This window comes from Vicia villosa, linkage group LG4 (genome assembly GCF_029867415.1).
Source record: "Vicia villosa cultivar HV-30 ecotype Madison, WI linkage group LG4, Vvil1.0, whole genome shotgun sequence".
In the NCBI taxonomy this organism is placed as follows: Eukaryota; Viridiplantae; Streptophyta; class Magnoliopsida; order Fabales; family Fabaceae; genus Vicia; species Vicia villosa.
The window spans coordinates 65,954,780-65,977,353 of NC_081183.1; the positions used below are offsets into that span (position 1 = coordinate 65,954,780).

General features: G+C 35.4%; 2 protein-coding genes across 2 annotated transcripts; both read left to right on the plus strand.

Annotated features, from left to right (window-relative positions):
* Positions 1-2,449: 2,449 nt before the first annotated feature.
* LOC131597311 (glutathione S-transferase T3-like) lies at positions 2,450-3,751 on the plus strand. The gene has a single exon (XM_058870016.1). The coding sequence runs from the start codon at positions 2,450-2,452 to the stop codon at positions 3,575-3,577; it is 1,128 nt and encodes a 375-aa protein (XP_058725999.1). The 3' UTR covers positions 3,578-3,751.
* Positions 3,752-4,777: 1,026 nt separating this feature from the next.
* Positions 4,778-6,112, plus strand: LOC131597312 (uncharacterized). Its single transcript, XM_058870017.1, has one exon. It carries the CDS (start codon positions 4,778-4,780, stop codon positions 6,110-6,112), a length of 1,335 nt encoding a protein of 444 aa, XP_058726000.1.
* Positions 6,113-22,574: the final 16,462 nt, after the last annotated feature.

The window sequence follows — 22,574 nt, forward strand, 5'->3', positions numbered from 1 at the left end:
ATGCAATGCAATGCAGACGTATTGTAGATATAACCCTAAGGATAGCCTATACGGGTTTAAAGACGACATTAGACCCAATTAAATCCTTACAAGATAAATGTTATGACATACCAATATAAATCCCTATAGACTAGGGAGTACATGGGATATAGCACATGGTGACCGTTCAAGATAGTTACCAAATCTCATGGCCATCTAGAGGCCGTTAGACGTGCATTAACGAAGATGTCCTTCGTGGGAAGGTTCCTTACGAAGAACACAACCTTTTGAGGATAATGACGAACGGAGTGGAATCCCTACAGGCTAGGGATGGAAGATGTATGAACGGAAATCCAAGTCCTACAAGTCAGGTGATGCGCGGGAGAAAGAACATGGTGACCGTTCAAGACAGTCACTAGATCTCATGGCCATCGAGAGGCCAATCGACGTGCATTAATGAAGATGTCCTTCGTGGGTAGGTTCCTTATGAAGAACAAAACCTATCTAAGGACAATGTCGGACGAAGTGGAATCCCTACAGGCTTGGGATGAAAGATGTATAAACCGAAATCCAAAACCCTACAAGCTAGGGGATGCACGGGAGCATGCACATGGTGACCGTTCAAGACACTCACCAGATCTCATGGTCATCTAGAGGCCAATTGACGTGCATTAACGAAGATGTCCTTCGTGGGAAGGACACGTCATTATAAAAATACAAAGACATAAAAAGAAAACCTAGTGATCGTTCAAGATAATCACTAGATCTCATGGCCATCGAGAGGCCAATCGATGTGTGTTAATGAAAGTGTCCTTCGTGGGAAGAACACGCTCTTCTGAAAAGAAAACCCTACAGGCTAGGGACAGGGTTAGTAAAGCATTGAAACGCAGTTATGGCAATAATAAAACATAAATCATATAGTCCTAGGTTCGTAGGTTCAATATGACGATGGAAGGTAGTCTACCCTTCCCATAGGTGGTTCTAAAAAGGTCTCATGGGGTCCCTCGTAGCCTCCAAGACTTTTTGTCTCTTTAGATTTTAGAAGGATCGTTTACCCATGAGGTTCGAGTTTTAGGGGTGGGTTCCCAAAGAGATCAGCTAAATACCAAGTCCTTCCCTCGACAAAGTCAAGCCTCGTCTCGGACATTTCCGGATATTTAACCCACTCTGAGTGGAATTATCACTAAGACTCGTAGGCGATGCAAGTCTCCTCTGGTCTTAATGATAATTCCCAAACTTAAGGTTTATAACATATACATATATAATCCCACCAACAAGTATAATAAAATGATAATTATATATACAGAACAGAAATAACGAAATAAATGTATAAATATCCACAGAAAAAAATAATAGAAACATCAAACAAAATTGAAAATCCTAAGACTAAAGGGTAGGTGAGTTGATTGACTCTTGATGAAGAATCTTGATCTTTATCAGAATTAATTCGCTCGAGGCGAAGAAATTTGACTCATGTTTGTTTATTAGGTGACTCGCCTTGGTTTTGCAATCGTGTGCCTACGTATCTCCATCAAAAGATGAGAGAAATCAGAGTCTCGTAGTTCGGGGGGTCGATTGAAAGAAGAGTAATCTTTATTAGAATTAATTCGCTCGAGGCGAAGAAATTCGACTTGATTCGTTTACCACATTTTTAGCGGTAGCGTTTGATTATTGCTCTAGGCATAAACCAATTTTCAATGAATTCAATCGTGTTTTGAGTAATTGATCGGTGCGACATCAGAAGTCGACCAATTCGAATATATGGTGAAATGTGAAACCCACCCATCACATTTATTCGAGAAAAGGTTGAATTTTTTTTATTGTTTTAAAAGCTAAATCACCTAAATTTATTTGACAAATACAATTAGTTAAATTATATTTGCATAAAGACTAACTAAAGAAAAAAAACTAACAATAATAATAATAATGAAAAACTAAACCTAGTTTGAAATTAAGAAACAAAATCCTAAGTAATAAGAATAAAGAGGCGCTACCGACCAATTAAAATCCATCATTCAATGACATGCTGACACGTGGTGATAATAAAAAATCATTTTCTAAGACCATTTACAATGGGGGTGTTGAAAAAATTATTCAATAGTTGAATGTCTACAATGGTTTGTTGAATGAGGTGTTTAATGTGATGTGGATTAATTGGTGTTGAAAAGATTCAACATGTTGAATGAGAAAAAAGTGGGGCCACATGCAACACTTTACACAATTTTATTGGTTGTTGTGATTATTTAGATTTTATTTTCTTTTAATCATTTAAAATTAATTATTTCATAGTAAATAAATTTTTTATTTATTTTTATTTTTATCAAAATTCATTATTTTTTTTCCTCTATAAATAGAGACTTGGTTCATTTGATTTGGACTCATAAAAATTTTTTCACTTTTTTCTCTCAATTTTTTTCTATTTAGCCTTAAAAAAATCATTGTTTGTAGCTCTAAACATCCTTGTAGTGAAATGGATCCCAACAATAACCCTTTTAACACCCAAAATTCTACTAATTATCCTTTCAACTACCCAAATTCCAACAACTATATATTTCAAAATCAATCTTCCAACAAACAAGGTCCCCAAAATATACCAAATTATGGATTTCCTCCGAATTTCATAATATCGTCATCTAATCCAAGTTATCGCCCATATTATGGAATGATGCCATATTCATCTCAAACACCCCCTGATTATTCTTCTACTCCGATGAGAAATGAAAATATTTCGAATGTTGGAGTTGATGAATTTCCTGAGTTTTCTACACAAATGGATATTGGTGCCATGAGAGGTGGTCAAGGAGCCACTCCAAATGCAGATGATTCAACTCCTATACGCCGGAAAAGCCCCAAATGGACCACTGATCAAAATTTGGTTCTAATTAGTGGGTGGATTAAATATGGAACAGATAGTGTTGTTGGGAGAAACCAAAAAAGTGATTCATATTGGGGGAAAATTGCTGATTATTGTAATGAGCATTGCTCATTTGATCCTCCCCGTGATGGAGCTGCATGCAGAAATCATTACAACTACATGAGCAAAATACTCAATAAATGGATTGGCGCTTATGATAATGCTAAGCGTATGCAACAAAGCGGGTGGTCGGAGAATGATGTATTGGCAAAAGCGCATGAATTATATTCAAGTGGTAAGAGTGGACATTTTCTTTTAATGTCAGAATGGCTTGCTGTCCGTGATCAACCACGTTACGGTAGTCAGGTAGGAGGAAATGCTGGATCTGGAAGTAGTGGATCTAAGAGAGTCCATGAGAGTGATGCAAGTGATTCCAACTCTGTTGGATCAAGTGCTCGCCCAATGGGGAGGGATGCAGCTAAAAAAAAGGGTAAAAAAAAAAGCAAGGGCGCAACCTTGGAATCGGTCAATGAAGAGTGGAATGAATTCAAACAATTTAAGGAGTCAGAGTTGGAACGATTGGACAAAATAGCCATGAGGCAAGAGGAGGCTAACCAATTGTTGAAAGAAAATACTGAGGCTAAGAAGATGAAGATGTTTATGAAGCTAAGTTCAAAGGAGCATCTCGATGACCGAAGCAAAGAGTTGTTGGAAAAGTTAGGCCGCGATCTATTTAAAAATTAAGTGTTGTCAAGTCGTTATTTGTAGTTTGTATTTTGATTTCTATGTTGTCACATTATTTGGTCTTCCTATTTTGTCAAGTCGTTATTTGTAGTTTGTATTTTGATTTCTATGTTGTCACAATATTTGGTCTTCCTATTTTGTCAAGTCGTTATTTGTAGTTTGTATTTTGATTTCTATGTTGTCACATTATTTGGTCTTCCTATTTTGTCAAGTCGTTATTTGTAGTTTGTATTTTGATTTCCATGTTGTCACATTATTTGATCTTCCTATTTTGTCACACTATTTGTTTGTAGTTTGTACTTTGATTCTTATTTTGTCACATTATTTAGTCACATCATTTGGAATATATACTCCCTAAATAATTACCTTGTCGATTTGGATGAGAATAAGACTTATCAATGCATGTGAGTCTCATTCTTATATTTAGAGAACTCCATTAAGATAAAAAAATAAATGAAGAACGAACCACCAATGCATGTGAGTTTACCATACATATATGACAAATGAACCATCAATGCATGTGAATTTACTATACATATATGACAAATGAACCATCAATGCATGTGAATTTACTATACATATATGACAAATGAACCATCAATGCATGTGAATTTACTATACATATATGACAAATGAACCATCAATGCATGTGAATTTACTATACATATATGACAAATGAACCATAAATGCATGTGAATTTACTATACATATATGACAAATGAACCATCGATGCATGTGAATTTACTATACATATATGACAAATGAACCATCAATGCATGTGAATTTCTATTTTGTCATATTGTTTGGTCTTCTTATTTTGTCACATTATTTAGTCACATCATTTGGAATATATACTCCCTAAATAATTACCTTGTCGATTTGGATGAGAATAAGACTTATCAATGCATGTGAGTCTCATTCTTATATTTAGAGAACTCCATTAAGATAAAAAAATAAATGAAGAACGAACCACCAATGCATGTGAGTTTACCATACATATATGACAAATGAACCATCAATGCATGTGAATTTACTATACATATATGACAAATGAACTATCAATGCATGTGAATTTACTATACATATATGACAAATGAACCATCAATGCATGTGAATTTACTATACATATATGACAAATGAACCATCAATGCATGTGAATTTCTATTTTGTCATATTGTTTGGTCTTCTTATTTATTATAAATGGGAGCTCATTCTTCTATTGATGTACCAAAAATATCAATGGATCCTACAGAATTTCCTTTTGATATTGAAGCTTACAAAAGGCAGTCTGAAATCGAAGAGAGGTATATCATCAACCGGTTTAATGAGCGACGAAATCAAATAGAGGGAGGATATAATCACTGTGGCAAGAGAAAATATCTCAACAGAGATCATACAGCGGCAAATCAAAGACTAATTGACGATTACTTTGCAGACCAACCTACATACGATGATGCGATGTTTCGTCGACGATTTCGGATGCGGAAACATGTGTTCCTTCGGATCGTTGGGGAACTATCCAGTAGTGACAACTACTTCACCCAAAGAGTTGACGCAACAAAAAAAAAAGGTATATCTCCATTAGCAAAATGTACCACGGCCATGCGAATGTTAGCATATGGTGTGGCGGCCGATGCGGTCGATGAATACATCAAAATAGGAGGTACTACAGCATTTGAGTGCTTACGTAGATTCTGTAAAGGAATCATACATTTGTATGAGCCAGTGTACCTCAGAGCCCCAACTCAAGATGACCTGCAAAGAATACTGCGTGTTAGTGAAATGCGGGGGTTCCCGGGGATGATTGGCAGTATTGATTGCATGCACTGGGAATGGAAAAATTGTCCTACAGCATGGGAAGGTCAATTTACCCGGGGAGATAAGGGAACCACCACTGTTATTCTTGAAGCAGTTGCAACTTATGATTTATGGATTTGGCATGCCTTTTTTGGATGTCCGGGCACATTGAACGATATAAATGTTTTAGATCGTTCACCTGTGTTCGATGATGTTGAACAGGGAAATACTCCAAAAGTGAACTTCTTTGTGAATCAACGACCGTATAATATGGCATACTATCTTGCTGATGGTATCTACCCTTCTTATCCAACTTTCGTCAAATCAATTAGACTTCCTCAAAGTGAACCAGATAAGTTATTTGCAAAATATCAGGAGGGATGTCGGAAGGACATCGAACGTGCATTTGGGGTGTTGCAGGCTCGATTTAAAATCATCCGCGAACCAGCCCGTTTGTGGGACATAAACGATTTGGCTCTCATCATGAGGTCATGTATCATATTAAATAATATGATTGTTGAGGATGAACGAGATATATATGCTCAAAATTGGACAGATTATGATCAATCTGAGGCAAGTGAGTCTAGTACACCGGAGTCATTCTCGACCGAGGTGCTACCTGCATTTGCGAATCACGTGCGTGCTAGATCTGTGATGCGTGATTCAAATGTACATCACGAATTGCAAGCAGATCTAGTCAAACACATATGGGAAAAGTTCGGAATATTTCATGATTAAATAAATTGTTTGTGAGCCGAGTCTATTGTACTAATTAAATTATGTGTGTTTCATTTTTTGTGTGTTTCTTTTTTAGTGTGTTGTGTGTTTAGTGTATTTATTGCATTTTTAAGTTTTTTTATAATTTTATTTTTTTAAAAAATAACTATTTTTACATCTCTTATTTATTACTTGCAAGAAAAAAAATTAAGAATAGAAAATTAGAAAAAATAAATAAATTATTAAATTTTAAAAAAAAAGTTTAAATATTAATTATTTTAATTTAATTTTAATTGATAATAGATATTAATATATAATCATAAAAACAAAACTTTAAAAGAAAATAAGAATATGATGTGGGGTAGGGTGTTGAATTTTATTAAACAAAACCATTGTAGTGAAAAAAATTGAATAGGTGTTGAATTATTAGGTGGAAGAGAGAGAAGATGATGTGGAAGATAAAAAGTGAAAAAGTATGGTGTTGAATAATGTAACCATTGTACATCGTCTAAGTGATTTACGTGAAGGGAACAACAACTGGTTGTTTTTACTCACTCTCTCCATCACTTATGTTTCTCTCAAACGCAGGAGAACAACAATAACATCTCTTTCATTTTCTCCCTTTCAACAATCCTTCCAAATCAGATCTCTCTCTCTTAAATCAAGATAACAGAACAATAAAAAAAATAGCCGGGAAAAGGAACAAACTTACCCATCACACGATGGTGGCTGTGCGTTAATAGAAAGCTTTGTCGTTGTGCGCGTCGTTCGGAACAGTGTGGTAATCGACGGAATCTCGGCGGCTGCAGGTTCCAACCGGTCTTTCTCTGCAGCAACGATGGAGTCACGACTTTGGATCTGAAATTGCGGGCTGCGTGCGGTGGTGTGAACAGATGGCTTGGATTCTTCTTCTTTGCGGTTATCGATCTGCAATCTATTTTGTTGCGTTTTTCATTTACTCTTCATGTCTCTCTTCAATCTTGCTCAATTTCTCCTTCACATAATTTGCAATACAACAAGAAAATAGAAAATGATAAGTAAGAAAACACATATAGGAAGAGAGACCAACCGAACTGGCAACGGTGATTCCTTGGATCTTCACGAATCCGGCGCGATGTGGTGGGTCCGACTGTGGCGGTTCTGGTGCGGTTTCAATCGTTCAGTTTTTCTCCAAAAAATTTCCAACGATTCTTCTTCTTCTTGTTGAGGTTCTGTTATGATTTCAATTATGTTGTTGCTAAGGTATTTGACAAAATATTTGTGTTAGGAATTGATGTATATTAGAGGTGGACCAAGTTTCATGGCTTTGATTTGAGTTAAGACTCTGTACGAGGGAGCTGTGTAAATGATTATAAGAAATAGTAAAATAATAATTATAATTATAATAATGTTGACGATTAATAATCACAATAATAACAGAATTATTAGTAATAATAATAATTATAATTATAATTATAATAATAATTACAATCATAGTTAGTATTAATAATAATTATAATAATTATAATAATAATAATAATAATAATAATAATAATAATAATTACAATCATAATACATTGTTAGTAATAATAATAATAATTATAAAAATAATAATAAATTGTTAGTATTGATAATTATTAACAGTAATAAATAATAAAATTGTTAGATAAAAATAAATAATTAATAATAACACTAATAGATTGTTAGAAATAAATAATTAATTAATAATAACAATAATAAATCAATTAATAACAACACTATACGATCAGGGTGAATAAAGCAATATATAAACAAAACAATATAACAAAAGAATGAAAATCCAACGATAAAAAACCTAAAGATTAAATCAGGGTGAACCTAATTTTTTATAATTTTTTCTAGCAGAGTCGCCAACTGTAGCAACATGCCTTAAAATTTACGTTTAAACGAACCGCCACTCACTTTATTTGGGCAAGTGAGAAATCCTTAAAAAAGAGAGATTTTGGGTAAGTAGGTTAATTAGGCAAAGGGAAGGTGTTAGGCACCCTTTGTCTCCCTTGTACTCAAGGGACCCATTTAGCCTTTAGGTTTTATAAAAATGTTTTGACAATTGTTGACTAATAAATTAAAAATAATATGCCTCTGGCCAAAAGGGCAAAACCTCAAAGGTTTTGATGGGGTCATTGTCAGATCGAGACAACAATGACCATGGCTAAGACAAAACATATAGCAAGAATAAAAGTAAAACATAGGAATAATAAAATAGTGACCTCAATGCATCATCATTGGCCAAAAAAGAGGAACAATAATAAAAAACGTTTTAAATAAAAGGGTGGCCTCATACCAAAAGGTTTAATCATTGGCCATTGGCCATAAAGGTAAACCCAAGGGTTTTGGCAGAGTCATTGTCAGATAGAGACAACAATGACCAAAGGCCAAAAGCCATGTATAGTCAAGGCCGGCCCGAACATTTTAGTGGCCCTGTTCGAATTTTAAAAATATGTGTTTTCATATAATTGATAATAAATATATATTTTTAATTTTTAATATATTAAAAAATGAATAATATATTTTTAAAAGAATAATATATTCTTCTATTAAAAATAATAGATTAAGCCATATCCAACCCTACATTATATTTTATCATAAAAACATCGTAACAATTGAGTTGATCGTATGAAATATCTTAAAATATTTAATAATATCATTTGTTAAAAAAGTCATTATTCAAAAATTAATTTTAAAAAATATACTAAAATTTAAAATGTATGGACAAAAAATAACAAATATTTATTGTCATAACCTCTATTAAAAATAGAAAAATCACATGTGAAGTTTAACTAAGACTTTGTTTGTTATAGATTTAAAAAATGATTTTATTAGAATTTTTTAAAATACTAGAAGTTATTTTCAATTACTTTTTATAATAAAAAAATATTTTTGACATCTAATTATCCAAATTTCTATCATTAAATATTTTAGATATACCTCAAAAAGTAATCTTTCTTATAAAACTTTATCTAAAATAAAATTTAATTTAAGTAATACTTTAAATTCTAAAAAATTATAACATGATGATAAAATAATTTAAGAATTAAAATAAACTACACAAGTTATTATAGGATCAAAGTTGAAGTGCGCCATTTCTTTGTTAAGTAAAAGAATTAAATAGACACATTTCTTTGTTATAGAAGTATTGAAGTGCGCCATTTTTTTGTTAAGTAAAAGAATTAAATAGACACATTTCTTTGTTATAGAAGTAAAAGAATTAATTGCTAAAACCAAGATAAATAGGAATCGAACCAAAGCCATTTCACCAGCTATGCATGCCAAACTTTAAATACGACCGCTTGACCACTCGACAAATATGCTAATACTTCAAAATACCATTTATTTAATATATAGAATATTATATTTCTAATTACGAGGCCTTTAAATATTTGAGGCCCTGTGCGGTGCCACTTGTCGCACACCCTGGCCCTGTGTATAGTGAAAATAAAAATAATAGGCCATTGTCAGATCGAGACAACAAAGCGAAAAACTCCTTTTTTAGGGGAGCCGACCATTGTCAGGTCGAGACAGCAATGGCCAGAAACCCCTTTTTTAGGGGAGCCGTCCATTGTCAGATCGATCGGGCGTTGTCAGTTAATCGACAACGGCGAGAGTGCGTTTGAAAGAGGGAAATGGTTGAAAATGTCACCCATGGGATTCGAACCCGCGACTTCTTATTTGCAAGTCTTGCTTCCTTACCAATTGTGGTATGTTATTTATTTGTAATAAAAAGCCAATTGAAAGTGTATGAAGCATAGACAAATATTTTCTATTTATTAAAATATAAATAGTTTAAGAGTAAACTATTATATTTTTGATAGAAACAAATAATTACAAAATCCAAAATATTGTAGATAAACCGATGAAGTTTATAAAACCCAAGTTTAAAAATAATTTTGAATCCTAAAATTGGGCCTCATATTCTTATGAATAATAAGCCCAATTAAATACACACTTTTACTTATTGTATACCCCTATCTTTTGAATTGGACAATTTAGAGAATGGTTACTCTTTTGAAATGGGCTTGCCAATCAAGATGTGAAGCCCACTAGTTTGATATACACCCCTTGTAGAATTTGTACTACGTCCCTGTTAATAAAATGTGATAGCAATAGAGCAAATTTTGGGGTATGACAGAGACTAAGTTTACTCTTGACTTCCAGAAGTTCTGATAAGCTAGAAACTAAGTCTTCTCTAGTGAGTTCACAAAATACCTCTTCAGATTCTGAATAAGAAGTAGATTCTTCTTCAACATCAACTGTTGCCATGAGTGCTATGTCGGCTTGCTCATCTTCAAAGTCTGACTCTTGATCAGATGAATCAGAGTCATCCCATGTAGCCATCATGCCTTTCTTCTTTTCAAACTTCTTTCTGGGCTTTTCCCTCTGAAGCTTAGGACATTCATTCTTGAAGTGTCTAGGTTCTTTGCATTCATAGCACACTACCTTCTTCTTGCCAGATCTTCTGGGTTTAGAAGATTCTCCCTTTTCAGGTTTCTTAAAGTTCTTGAATCTTCTCTGCTCGCTCTTCCAGAGTTGATTCACCCTTCTGGATATGAGAGACAATTTATCATCTTCTTCTGACTCTGAATCGTCAGATCCTTCCTCCTCTGCCTGAAAAGCGTTAGCACAATGTTCATTTTTAGATTTTAAAGCAATAAACTTACCTTTCTTCTGAGGCTCATTTGCATCAAGCTCAATCTCCTGACTCCTCAGAGCACTTATAAGCTCCTCAAGAGATACTTCATTCAAATTCTTTGAAATCTTGAATGCTGTAACCATTGGTCCCTGTCATACCCCAATTTTTGACCTAAGATACCACCTCATATCATTGCATATACATCATTTGCATCACTAACAAATTACATAGCTTGTGTTTGTTATTTGTGACTCAGCAGGATTTAAACAAGAAATCACCCATCAGTACAAGTAACAATCAATTAGAGTTTTGTTCTCCCTTCATCTCAAAGGAACTATCTTCATCAACAATCAACATTTGGTCCTCAAAAATCCATTTCAACAAGCTCAAAGGCTCTGAATCGATCAGATTAGGGTTTTGAATGAAGATAGCATACTCCTAATTTTTACTCAGGATTTGACCTAATGACCTGGGACATGACCTCAAGACCCCAAGTACATCATTTTGACCTAATCCATTGGCTCAGGACATCTCCTACACAAGGATTGATCAACAGTGCAAGTTCAAATCATCAGATTAGGGTTTTGAGCTATCAGGGACTAAAATCAGGGATCACATTTGGGAAACCCTAAAAATCCCCAGGAAGTCACTTAAAGGTTTCAATCATCTTCAAATAATCCCTATGGCAATATCCAATTGAAATTACATCTCAATTCAAGATCCACAGTCATCAATTTCATCAGGGCGACAATTAGGGTTTTTGACCCAATTCACCTGAACCATTGACTTTTTAATCAGAACATGGTGCCACAACTTAAACAATGGCTCAAGGTCCTCCAATACCTCAATATTATCCATTCATACCATTCATTTGGTAAGGATAGCCTGGTTCATTTGAAATCTCCAGAAACGCGATCCGTCTGAAAAAGTCAACTGTACAAGATCACCTTTGACTTTTTGGAATTTTGGTCAACCATGATGTTAGAACAAGATTTGTTCTGATCAATATTCTTAGTTTTGATGATAACGATATGAATTTTGTGTGAGATAATGTGTTACTCTAATACATTGCAATTTCCATTTCAGGAAATATATAAAGAGTATGCACAAATCAGCACTCAGAAGCTTTGTCTCAGAAGGTTTAGCATGCAACATCAGAACATGGTCTGGCAAGACATCAGAAGATGGTCAAGGCAGAATCAGAACATGGGTCTATGAAAGCATCAGAAGAACTTGAGATCAAAAGCAGAAGCACTGAAGTTCTCATGGTATCACGCTCAGAAGCACTTCAAGGTCAGAAGACAAGAAGATGCTATGCACCAAGCTGTTTGACTCTGATGATATTCAAATATTATATTCAAACATCAGATCAGAAGAAAGTACAGGTGGCAGGCTACGCTGACTGACAAAAGGAACGTTGGAAGCTATTAAAGGCAACGTCAGTAGACACAGCATGAACAAGGCTCGAGGTAGTTGACAAAAGCGTGAAACATTAAATGCAAAGCTGTACGGAATACGCAAAGCATTAAATGCGCTCAACGGTCATCTTCTCAAACGCCTATAAATATGAAGTTCTGATGAGAAGCAAGGTTACCAATTCTGAACGAAATTATTCTGAAAGACTTGCTGAAACGCTGTTCAATTCAAAGCTCAGAAACTTCATCTTCATCAAAGCTCACTACATTGCTGTTGTAATATATTAGTGAGATTAAGCTTAAACGTTAAGAGAAATATCACTGTTGTGATTATAGCTTTTAAGAAGCATTGTAAAACTCTTATTTGATTACATTAATTTGTAAGTAACTAGAGTGATCAAGTGTTGATCAGGATACTCTAGGAAGTCTTAGCTTGTGTCTAAGCAGTTGTAATTAGAGTGATCACGTGGTGATCAGGATACTCTAGGAAGTCTTAGCTTGTGTCTAAGTAGTTATAATTAGAGTGATCACGTGGTGGTCAGGATACTCTAAGAAAGTCTTAGCTTGTGTCTAAGCATTTGTTCCTAGAGTGATCAGGTTGTGATCAGGATACTCTAAAAGACTTAGTCGCGGACTAAGTGGAAAACCATTGTAATCTGTTGCGATTAGTGGATTAAATCCTCAGGTGAGGTAAATCACTCCGTGGGGGTGGGCTGGAGTAGTTTACTTAACAACGAACCAGGATAAAAATAACTGTGCATATTGTTTTTATCGTTCAAGTTTTTAGACTACACTTATTCAAACCCCCCCCCCTTTCTAAGTGTTTTTCTATCCTTCAATTGGCATCAGAGCGCCGGTTCTAAGGTGCAAGCACTTAACCGTGTTTAGAAAAGATTCAGGAAGAGAAAAACGCTTCAGTAAAAGATGGCAGGTGAAATTCCAACAAATCCAGCTGCATCTACATCTGACTCTGCTGAGCAATACAATGGTAACAATGGTTATACTAGACCACCAATATTCGATGGTGAAAACTTTGAATATTGGAAAGATAAACTGGAAAGTTACTTTCTTGGTCTAGATGCTGATCTATGGGATCTTCTGTTGGATGGTTACAAACATCCTGTTAAAGCTACTGGTGTAAGGCTCACGAGAAGCGAAATGACTGATGATCAAAAGAAAGAATTCAAGAATCATCACAAATGCAGGACTGTTTTGCTGAATGCTATCTCTCATGCTGAGTATGAGAAGATATCTAACAGGGAAACGGCCCATGACATATATGAGTCCTTGAAGATGACTCATGAAGGAAATGCTCAAGTCAAGGAGACCAAAGCTCTTGCACTAATCCAGAAGTATGAAGCCTTCAAGATGGAGGATGATGAAGACATTGAAAAGATGTTTTCAAGATTTCAAACTCTGACTGCTGGATTGAGAGTTCTCGACAAAGGCTACACCAAGGCTGATCATGTAAAGAAGATCATCAGAAGTTTGCCCAAAAGATGGGGCCCAATGGTGACTGCATTCAAGATTGCGAAGAATCTGAATGAAGTTTCTTTGGAAGAGCTGATCAGTGCCCTGAGGAGTCATGAGATTAAACTTGACGCTAATGAACCTCAGAAGAAAGGTAAGTCTGTTGCATTAAAATCTAATGTTAAAAAATGCACTAACGCTTTTCAGGCTAAAGAAGAAGATCCTGAAGAATCAGAATCTGAAGAAGAAGATGAACTGTCCATGATCTCCAGAAGGGTAAACCAACTCTGGAAGAGCAAGCAAAGGAAGTTCAGAGGCTTCAGAAGTTCAAAGAGATTTGAACGTGGAGAATCTTCTGGTGACAAAAGATCTGACAAGAAGAAGGTTGTCTGCTATGAGTGCAATGAGCCTGGACATTACAAGAATGAGTGTCCAAAACTTCAGAAGGAGAATCCTAAGAAGAAGTTTCATAAGAAGAAAGGTCTTATGGCTACATGGGATGATTCTGAATCAGAATCAGGATCAGACTCTGAAGGAGAGCAGGCAAACTTTGCGCTGATGGCGACAGAAGATGATGGATCAGAATCTACATCAGAATCAGATTCTGAAGAGGTATTTTCTGAACTATCTAGAGAAGAGTTAGTTTCCAGTCTAACAGAGCTTCTTGAATTAAAAGCTCATCTTAGTATCAAATACAAAAAGCTGAAAAAGCAATTTGAATTTGAAACTAAGAAGCTTGAGTTGGAAAATTCTGAATTAACAGAAAAAGTTTTAAAATTATCCAATAATGTTGGATCTCCTTCTGATTCAGAAAAATCCACTCCCAGTCTGAATCATATTCTGAAAGAATATGATTTAAGTTTCAGGAAGTTCTTATCTAGAAGTATTGGCAGAAGTCAGCTAGCTTCTATGATATATGCTGTGTCTGGGAACAAGAGAGTTGGCATTGGTTATGAGGGTGAAATCCCATACAAGCTTGAATCTGTGGATGATATGAAAATATCATACAAGCCTCTGTATAACCAATTTAAATTTGGCCACTCCCATGATATTAAGCACACATCACATGCACAAAGTTTTCACATAACACACACCAAGAAGCATGTGACACAACCTAAGAAATATCATGGAACTCAGAATAAGAAATATCATGCTGTTCCTCCTGTTAAATATTTTGCTAAACCCAAGTTCAATCAGAACTTGAGGAGAACTAACTAGAAAGGACCCAAGAAATTGTGGGTACCTAAGGAAAAGATTATTCCTATTGCAGATATCCTTGGCGGCAAAGAGGACAGAAAGCAAAATGTCATGGTACCTGGACTCTGGGTGCTCGCGACCATGACGGGAAGAAGGTCTACATTCCAAGACCTGGTGCTTAAACCAGGTGGAGAAGTCAAGTTTCGAGGAGATCAGAAGGGCAAAATCATTGGCTCTGGAACCATAAGTCTTGGTAACTCTCCTTCCATAACTAATGTACTTCTTGTAGAAGGATTAGCTCATAACTTATTATCCATAAGTCAATTAAGTGACAATGGTTATGACATAATCTTTAATCAAAAGTCTTGCAAGGCTGTAAGTCAGAAGGATGGCTCAATCCTATTTACAGGCAAGAGGAAGAACAACATTTATAAGATTGATCTTTCTGATCTTGAGAAGCAGAAGGTGACTTGTCTTATGTCTGTTTCTGAAGAGCAATGGGTCTGGCACAGAAGATTAGGTCATGCTAGTTTGAGAAAGATTTCTCAGATTAACAAACTAAATCTGGTCAGAGGACTCCCAAATCTGAAATTCAAATCAGATGCTCTTTGTGAAGCATGTCAGAAGGGCAAGTTCTCCAGACCTGCATTCAAGTCTAAGAATGTTGTTTCTACCTCAAGGCCGTTAGAACTCTTGCACATTGATCTGTTTGGCCCAGTCAAAACAGCATCTGTCAGAGGGAAGAAATATGGATTAGTCATCGTTGATGATTATAGCCGCTGGACATGGGTAAAGTTCTTGAAACACAAGGATGAGTCTCATTCAGTGTTCTTTGAATTCTGCACTCAGATTCAATCTGAGAAAGAGTGTAAAATCATAAAGGTCAGAAGTGATCATGGTGGCGAATTTGAGAACAAATTCTTTGAGGAGTTCTTCAAAGAAAATGGTATTGCCCATGATTTCTCTTGTCCTAGAACTCCACAGCAAAATGGAGTTGTAGAGCGAAAGAATAGGACTCTACAAGAAATGGCCAGAACCATGATCAATGAAACCAATATGGCTAAGCATTTCTGGGCAGAAGCAATTAACACTGCATGCTATATTCAGAATAGAATCTCTATCAGACCTATTCTAAATAAGACTCCTTATGAATTGTGGAAGAACAGAAAGCCCAACATTTCATATTTCTATCCTTTTGGATGTGTATGTTTTATTCTGAATACTAAAGATCATCTTGGTAAGTTTGATTCCAAAGCACAAAAATGTTTCCTTCTTGGATATTCTGAACGCTCTAAAGGCTACAGAGTATACAATACTGAAACATTGATTGTAGAAGAATCAATCAATATCAGGTTTGATGATAAGCTTGGTCTTGAAAAACCAAAGCAGTTTGAGAATTTTGCAGATTTTGATATTGATATATCAGAAGTGGTAGAACCAAGAAGAAAAGCTGCAGAAGCTGGCAGTCTCAGAAGCAATGGATCAGAAGATCAAGTTGCTGCATCTTTAGAGAATCTTAGGATTTCTGAAGAACCTACAGTCAGAAGATCACCTAGACTTGCCTCAGCTCATTCAGAAGATGTGATCCTTGGAAAGAAAGATGATCCCATCAGAACAAGGGCATTCCTTAAGAACAATGCAGAATATCAATTAGGTCTTGTTTCTTTGATCGAGCCAACTTCTGTTGATCAAGCTCTAGAAGATCCAGACTGGATAATTGCCATGCAAGAAGAACTAAATCAGTTTACAAGGAATGATGTATGGGACTTGGTTCCTAGACCAAAAGGATTTAACATCATCGGTACTAAGTGGGTTTTCAGAAACAAGCTAAGTGAGAAAGGTGAAGTGGTAAGAAACAAAGCCAGACTGGTTGCTCAGGGTTATAGTCAGCAAGAAGGGATTGATTATACAGAAACCTTTGCACCAGTGGCCAGGTTAGAATCTATTCGTCTATTAATTTCTTTTGCCACTCAACACAACATCACTCTTTATCAGATGGATGTCAAGAGTGCCTTCTTAAATGGGTATATAGATGAAGAAGTTTATGTTCACCAACCTCCTGGTTTTGAAGACTCCATGTCTCTAAATCATGTTTTCAAATTAAAGAAATCATTATACGGATTGAAACAAGCTCCCAGAGCTTGGTATGAACGTTTGAGTTCTTTCCTTCTGGAAAATGATTTCACTAGAGGAAAAGTGGACACTACTCTCTTTTGTAAAACATTTAAAAAGGATATTTTAATTTGTCAAATATATGTTGATGATATTATCTTTGGAACATCTAATGCTACACTTGGAAAGGAGTTTGCTAAGTCTATGCAGGCTGAATTTGAAATGAGCATGATGGGAGAACTCAAGTATTTCCTTGGGATTCAAATCAACCAAACTTCCGATGGAACCTATGTTCATCAAACGAAGTATGTGAAAGAACTTCTGAAGAAGTTTAATCTTTCTGAAAGCAAAGAAGCCAAAACTCCTATGCATCCAACATGTGTACTAGGTAAGGATGAGGTAAGTAAGAAGGTAGATCAGAAGTTGTACAGAGGTATGATTGGATATCTTCTATATCTAACTGCTTCTAGACCTGACATTCTATTTAGTGTTTGTTTGTGTGCTCGATTCCAATCAGATCCAAGAGAATCTCATTTAACAGCGGTTAAGAGAATTCTAAGGTATCTGAAAGGTACTACTAATGTTGGTTTAGTTTACAGAAGATCTAAAGATTACAACTTAGTAGGATTCTGTGATGCTGACTATGCTGGAGATAGAATAGAAAGAAAGAGCACTTCTGGAAGTTGTCAATTTCTTGGAAGTCATCTGATCTCATGGTACAGCAAGAAGCAAGCTACTATTGCCCTTTCAACAACAGAAGCAGAATATGTTGCTGCTGCTGGTTGTAGCACACAAATGCTCTGGATGAGAAGTCAGCTTGAAGATTATCAGATATATGAGAGTAACATTCCTATTTTTTGTGATAATACTTCTGCTATATGTTTATCTAAGAATCCTATTTTACATTCAAAAGCTAAACATATTGAGATTAAACATCATTTCATAAGGGACTATGTTCAGAAGGGTGTTATATCTTTAAACTTTGTGGATACAGACCATCAATGGGCTGATATCTTTACAAAACCCCTTGCTGAAGATAGGTTTAAGTTCATTATGAAGAATATCAGTATGGATTTATGCCCAGAATGAGAAGATGAGAAGATCTTATGTATGAGTATCTTCTGAAATAAAATTGGATTTGTTTTTTATAAGAAGTTCTGAATGAAATCAATTAGAAATTGTGATTCAGTTATTACTAACGTTTCATTGTCTAAGTTGATTCAGAATCTCTTTAAAAGCAAAACAGCTGTAACTGGCTATCCAGATGGTAAACACGTGTTCACTATTTCTGGACAAGCGTGCGTGCAGTTGAGGGGACGTCTACTTAGGTAACTGTGCTAATCACGTCTTTTGTCATTATTATCTCTCCTCACGTCATGTAACATTAAATGCTATCCATCATTTACTCTTTTTCAGTTTTCTTTCCTTGTTGCATCTGTCCTATTTTGTAATCCTTCTTGTTGAAATCAATGAAAAGTTATTTATGTTTCTTTCCTTTTGTCTCTTGCTTTACATCTGAATCTTTTTATGCTTTTTGATGTTATGACAAAAAGGGGGAGAAAATATATGATAAATGATCTGATTAATATTATCAGTTACCGAGTAAAAAGGCTCCACATTTACTAACAGAAGCTGCAAGCTTCATATGTTTCTAAGTTGTGTTGTTGCAGGAATCGAAGATTCAAGATCAACATGAGAAGCAACAAGATGATGAATCAAGCTCTTGGATTCTTGAAGCAGGCTGAGTGCTAGGAAACTTCAGAATCAAAAGCAAGAAGCAAAAATGATCAGAAATTCTGATAATAGAATATGATCCAAATCATTGTCTATTTGCTCTAATACATTGTCTATTGGATCTGATATATTCTATATGGCTTATATGGCTCTGATACATCTTTTGTGTTCTGATACACATTTTATGTTCTAACTCATTCATGCTGACTTTTGTCGTTTAGTTTTGTTCTGTAACATTTCAGGATGTAGAGATGCTCTGATGATGCTCTGGTACATTCAACAATGTTCTGATACACTCTAGCATGAAGTGATGTAAGAAGAAATTCAAAGCTCTGAAGCTATCCGAGGGAAGCAGAAATTAGAAGCTGTGAATGTTCTGAAGATCAAAGAAACTCAAGCTCTGAAGCTGTCCTAAATGGAAGCATGAATCAGAAGCTGTGAATGTTCTGAAGATCAAAGAAATTCAAGTTCTGAAGCTGTCCTAAATGGAAGCATGAATCAGAAGCTGTGAATGTTCTGAAGATCAAAGAAATTCAAGTTCTAAAGCTGTCCTAAATGGAAGCAGGAATCAGAAGCTGTGAGTGTTCTAGGGATCTAAAGAAATTCAAGTTCTGAAGCTGTCCAATGGAAGCAGAAGTCAGAAGCTATGAATTATCTGAAGCAAGAAGCTTATGTGATCGTCTCTACCGAAATAATCCGGGAAGTCTTTTATTATTAAAAGTTCTTCGAGTATTTATTTCAGGGGGAGATTATTCATCTCAGGGGGAGATTGTTAATCTCAGGGGGAGACATATTCACATGCTTATGCTATAGCTGTGTAATTTGTCTTTAGCCGTCTGCTCTTTCTGATCGCAAATTCATATCATTTATATATGTTTTTGTCATCATCAAAAAGGGGGAGATTGTTAGAACAAGATTTGTTCTGATCAATATTCTTAGTTTTGATGATAACAAGGATATGAATTTTGTGTGAGATAATGTGGTACTCTAATACATTGCAATTTCCATTTCAGGAAATATATAAAGAGTATGCACAAATCAGCGCTCAGAAGCTTTGTCTCAGAAGGTTCAGCATGCAACATCAGAACATGGTCTGGCAAGACATCAGAAGATGGTCAAGGCAGAATCAGAACATGGGTCTATGAAAGCATCAGAAGAACTTGAGATCAGAAGCAGAAGCACTGAAGTTCTCATGGTATCACGCTCAGAAGCACTTCAAGGTCAGAAGACAAGAAGATGCTATGCACCAAGCTGTTTGACTCTGATGATATTCAAATATTATATTCAAACATCAGATCAGAAGAAAGTACAGGTGGCAGGCTACGCTGACTGACAAAAGGAACGTTGGAAGCTATTAAAGGCAACGTCAGTAGACACAGCGTGAACAAGGCTCGAGGTAGTTGACAAAAGCGTGAAACATTAAATGCAAAGTTGTACGGAATACGCAAAGCATTAAATGCACTCAACGGTGATCTTCTCAAACGCCTATAAATATGAAGTTCTGATGAGAAGCAAGGTTACCAATTCTGAACGAAATTATTCTGAAAGACTTGCTGAAACGCTGTTCAATTCAAAGCTCAGAAACTTCATCTTCATCAAAGCTCACTACATTGCTGTTGTAATATATTAGTGAGATTAAGCTTAAACGTTAAGAGAAATATCACTGTTGTGATTATAGCTTTTAAGAAGCATTGTAAAACTCTTATTTATTACATTAATTTGTAAGTAACTAGAGTGATCAAGTGTTGATCAGGATACTCTAGGAAGTCTTAGCTTGTGTCTAAGCAGTTGTAATTAGAGTGATCACGTGGTGATCAGGATACTCTAGGAAGTCTTAGCTTGTGTCTAAGCAGTTGTAATTAGAGTGATCACGTGGTGGTCAGGATACTCTAAGAAAGTCTTAGCTTGTGTCTAAGCATTTGTTCCTAGAGTGATCAGGTTGTGATCAGGATACTCTAGAAGACTTAGTCGCGGACTAAGTGGAAAACCATTGTAATCTGTTGCGATTAGTGGATTAAATCCTCAGGTGAGGTAAATCACTCCGTGGGGGTGGACTGGAGTAGTTTAGTTAACAACGAACCAGGATAAAAATAACTGTGCATATTGTTTTTATCGTTCAAGTTTTTAGACTACACTTATTCAAACCCCCCCCCCCCCTTTCTAAGTGTTTTTCTATCCTTCACATGACTTTTGAAGTTTCAAATCATCAATATATGCTATATGAAGTCATTTGATCAAGGAAAATCAAGAAAATCAATCAAGAATCAAAAAGTCAAAAGTTTGACTTTCCATACTTAGAAAAATTCTAAGTGTTTTTCAATGGTTTTTTCCAAACTTTGGAAGGGAATTTCTCAAAATTTCACCTACAAACTGAAAAAAACTTCCAACATGAAAGTTGTAGATTTTGATCCAATAAACAACTTTGTCACATATGATGATTTTCCAAAAGATCAACCATTTAAGAGATATGGAGCTTCAAAGTTGGTATCTTTTGAAAATTTCACTTAAAATCTCACTTTTCTCAAAGTTCATGGATCTTTTTCACCCATTTCCTTAAAGGTCTTGAAGAAACTTCCAACTAGGGTTTTGAAGTACATAACATGAGCTTTCCAAAATGTCCAAGAGCATGAAAAAATATGGAGTGTAGCCATGGTTTTGAATTTTGTCAGTAGAGGTCATTATGCATGAAATTTCAAGCCATTTTCACAAAGTTCTTACACTACATGACCTATAATCCAAGTAATGATGCATAGAAGCAATAATTAAAATATATTTTCTGATTTGAAGATCAGAATGGAAGAGGATAAGAAGCTTCAGATTTAACCATGGTTTAGTCACTTTTAACCATTTGCATTTAATGTGAAAGATTCCATTTTATCTCTTAAGCCAAATCATCATTCTTGGATCAACTTGCAAAGGCTTTGAGTTCAGAATCCTTGGCCTATAAATAGAGGTTCAAATCACTTCCAAAATCACACCAAAACCTCACAAATTATAGGTTTTCTCTTTCTTTCTTAGAATGCAAGTTTCTTAAATTTCAAGAGGTAGAAAACTCAACCTCCAAATCCTTGAAGTTCTGGCCAAAGTGATGATTCCAACAACTTCTAAACATCATATGTGATGTGTTTGACCCATCCACATACCCCAAATCATCCCAAAACTCAGAATCATCATCTCACCTCCATGTTTGCATAAAGTGAACCTTAACATGCCAATTCTCACATCAAGCCATATCTGCCCAAACTATCACTTCTAACACCATCCATATACTTCATATGAATGATCCAAACACTCACATATGACCTGTAACCTCGTAATCTTCAAATTCGATTCACACTCCAAGGCTCTGCAGATCGGGTTCCATAGCTTAGCACAGGTGAATTCAAATTGTTCCAAGCATCCAGACACCTTCCATAATCATCATTGAAGCTATCCAGATTGTTACAAAGCATCTGTAACACCTCCAGATCAAAATTCAATTCTCAGTTTGGCCGTTTTTAAGGTAAGTACTCATGAACTTCAAACTCTATCATACATGCATCATAAATGAAAAATTGAGTTACCATCTTGTTTCTGCACCATCACTGAATAATAACCCTCAATCATTTGCATCATATCATGATCATACACGATTTCACAATGATTTGTCATATTAGGGTTCTTCATGTTCATGCGAAAATTAACCATCTTAGAACAAAAATAAATGAAATTAAAGATCACCATCATGTTCCTTGTGAAAAATCGAGCAAGATAGGCTATTCACTTGATCCAAACAATTCAGTTTTCAGAATTTTCAAATTCAAGTTAGGGTTGTGTTCTTGGCGCCAGATTTTTGAAACTGAAATTAGAAATTGATTCAAAAATATAATTGATTCGTTGCAAATGTTAAACAGACCACGCGCGTGGT